Consider the following 3,674-nt stretch of genomic DNA (forward strand, 5'->3'; position numbering starts at 1 on the left):
ATGCGCAGAACGATCAAAAACTGAACTGTGCCCGGTCCTAGACTCTTGGGAACACGAGTAATAGATATCTTTTCTCGAGAGTTATAGTTTATCGAGAAAAGCTCGTGCCAAAATCATATGAATGTCAACTTTTCATACATGATTAAATTTTTCACTAGCTATTAGTTATATCATTCAATATATTCCGTTTAAAAGAATAATGATAATCTTAAAGTATCAGACTGTGTGATTTGGACAAACAATTTCCATTAGAGTAATCGAATCAAACATTTCTTCTCTTGTACATTTTCTCGTATAATTAAAAATAATCGAGATATCTTAGGTTAAAGTGTTAGATGGCTCACCCTGTAGACAAGATTGAATTTTCTATTTATACGCACATAACTATATTAATATCGTTTTAAATTAATACGTAATGTTTGTGTATTTAATGTATATGATATTAACCCTCTATGTGTACACTGAAGCGCTTATGTTCAGGCAAAAATTATATTGTTGAGTTGAAGAAAGATGAAGGAACCTTCCCTGTTTCCCCATATACAAGTACTAAAAACCACTCATTTTCATGTTTTTTACAATCATTCACGCATTCGCTCTCTTTACAGATAGTTTTACGACTGCTGTATGTATATTTATATTGACCCTCATACTCTCAATTACACATTATACCCGTCCCTAAAAATGTAACATTATTTGTTATTTTTTACAATATAAAAATAAAGACTTGAACAAGTATCTTAGAATTTTTTCAGATTTGATGAAAGCCAAGGTCATAAACGATGCAGTGTGTCCACAGGAAGTGCGAAAAATAAGAGTGTCCATTATAGGGTTAATTAAAATTTCGTACTTACTGAATTATGGTTCCATAATGATAAGTTAACAATCTCAATTTCCGTTTAATCATATCATTTGAATTCTGCTGCTTGCTAGATTGCTGTTGAAATATCGCTGCAAATTTGATCCGGAGATACTTGTATTGGGCGGTTACTAAAAGTATTAAATGCATTGTGTAGAGATCCAAGCTAACTTTTCTGGTTATCGTATATCCACTGCCGAAAATCTGAAGGAAAACTCCGCTAATAAAAATGCCAACTGTGAAAGGTTCCTCAAATAAACCAGCTGGCACTCGATAGTCGGTATAATAAAATTCACTTTTCCGAAACACTTCGAAAAATGGCAACGATGTCCAAATAACAACAGAACTGATACTAGCAATCGTATATATTCTCAGTGGTTTTTCTAACGGTCTTGTTGTACTAATTACGGCCTTCTGAAGCACTTCATCTTCTACGAGAAGAACATAATTTAGTTTCCCAATTAATGCGCGTAATAAACTTTTACGGTTGGATAGATAAATTATCAAAATGATTGCTTCCACCGAGACTATCATATTTATTGTGCTGTCCTTTAGTACTCTTTCACTAGGCACATGGAAAAGTCCAAAGATACAAGTAGCCAAATATGTTAGCTGTGTCAGCCAAACAATAAGTAAGTAAATTTTTAGAAGAACAGTCAGTTCCTTTTTCTCGTTTGTGACAGGTAAAAAATTTCCCGAAAACTTGTTCATAAAAATATTTAAACTATTCAAGCCTTGAAAATTCATGCTTCCTTCGACCAGGTTTTAAATAGGATAAACAAATGTGTGTATTAGTACGGTGAATTCGATAATTCGTTAAACCACACTAGTCCTGAAAGTAATAATTTAATTATTATTATTTCAGACTATTACCAACTAACAAATTGCAGTACATGTTTTTGTTAAATGTCTTTACTCGTCATCAAGATTTTCTATGTACAGTAGATGATGACATCTGTATCCTAAATAGTTCATATAACGCAGGTTCTGCTGTATGTTTAAATTGTAAAAACACTTGAATTTTAAATTTATAGAATTACAATTGTATCTCTTCATTTTATTGATAAAATAATAATGTCTCGTTAAATCAAGAAAAACTACATTAAAAAAGATGTGCATGTTGCTTTTTTACTTACCACTTGAGAAAAGAATAGCAAAGTATACGTCGGTGATATTTCATGTATCATATGAATGTACTGTCCGTACGAAATGCTTGGCACAACTACTGTGAACTGTGAAATGCTGTGCGATCTTTATTCCAACCATCTGTTTTTAGCGACAATATACTATTATACATGTACATCGTATGTAGATGGTGTGTAATTTAAACTTCTTTCAGTCTATCATCGATCAGTCGGCATGTAATTGCGACTTTATAAATTCCTTTTTAATCACAGCTGTAAAGCAAAAGGTATCTATATGTAGCAATAAATGCTTTTATTTGTAGGTTCCTTTTTAATCACAGTTGTGAAACAAAAGGAATCTATGTATAGCAATAAATGCTTTATCATCGGAATGTCTTTGAAATTGTAGGTTTAGCTCCCTTTGATGGAATAATTTTCTCATTTTATAACGAATTTAATCACGCGATAAGCTAAGGGACGCAAGAGTACTATACTATTAGCTGACATTAAGTTTAGAATAGAGTAGAAAGTGAGACTAAAACAAGCAAGTAATACTTATATTTCAAAAGCTAAAGTTCTTAAAAGAAAATATTGGGACTTTAATATATTTTTTCTAGAAAAGAGTACATTTAAAGAAATTAATAAATGTAATACGACTAACTATATACTTATTACACCAAGATATACAGTTACTCTCATAAACTGTCAAAAATAATTATAATATTACGAAATTTATGTCAAAAATTGACCACATTTAGAAGATGATTACTCAACAACAGATTATCGTAGGATGATAATCATTCTTTTAAATTAAAACTTGTAACCTCTACTTTAAAATAATGTCCGAAGTTTCTTAATTTCATACACTCCTACAATAAACAATGTTAGAATGTAATCTAATATTTGAAATTTTTAAATTAACAAAGTTTGACAACATGACGACTTGGATAATTTTTTTTAGTGATGTTTAGAGTAGTGTTTAGTGTGCTTAGAAAGAAAAATTTATTTTCTGAGTTTGTGTCTCTCGATATTACACCAGTTTAAAAAAACCACTTATTTCACTGTAACACATTCTACTTATTAGGTATAAATAGCTTGAAGATAAAATGGCAACAACGCGTTTTTCGTATTGTATATAGTGTATAGTATAACATGCCGTTACATACCAATTACCATTTCCAATTACTCACTAACATTGTGACCGTCACACGAGCAGTGTAATATTTCAGTCTAAAACTAATTATGTAGTTCTAAATAAAGTCGAAATGTATTTTAGAATTTCATGGAAGTAATATAATTATGCATGTGTTCGTCTGAACCTGCTGCAGTTTAAACAAGCCAAGAAAAAAATAGAGAATATAAGATTTAACGACGACCATGTGGCGAGGCGATAAATGTAAATCGAATTAATAAGATATTTCTTTATTTTTTATCGATTTTCGTTGGCAATATGCGCAAAATAATGCTCTTAGCCTGTAAAATCATCCTTTATTCAACTCACTCCAATTAAGATTGTATAAGCTATAAATGAAATCAATACTATATTTTTCTAAATTTATTTCTGAGTATATGTTATTAATATGAAAACGTATGTAAAATTTCAGAGCAATTCATGAATTTTTAAAATGTTATAACAATTTTCATTTAACACGTATTTTTATGGAGACTCATGCATTACAGTCTCTACAGCATGC

General features: G+C 30.5%; 1 protein-coding gene across 1 annotated transcript; it reads right to left on the reverse strand.

Annotated features, from left to right (window-relative positions):
- Positions 1-851: 851 nt before the first annotated feature.
- On the reverse strand, positions 852-3,354 carry LOC108632555 (uncharacterized; the record flags this gene model as incomplete). Its single annotated transcript, XM_018037208.2, has 3 exons — positions 2,642-3,354; positions 1,993-2,253; positions 852-1,688 (listed from the first exon to the last, which is right to left on the reverse strand). A coding segment is annotated over exon 3 (752 nt), but the record flags the coding sequence as incomplete, so codon positions are not given.
- Between the last annotated feature and the right edge of the window lie 320 nt (positions 3,355-3,674).

The sequence above is a fragment of the Ceratina calcarata genome, unplaced genomic scaffold (genome assembly GCF_001652005.2).
Source record: "Ceratina calcarata isolate Rehan_Ccalc_2016 unplaced genomic scaffold, ASM165200v1 scaffold1614, whole genome shotgun sequence".
NCBI lineage: Eukaryota > Metazoa > Arthropoda > Insecta > Hymenoptera > Apidae > Ceratina > Ceratina calcarata.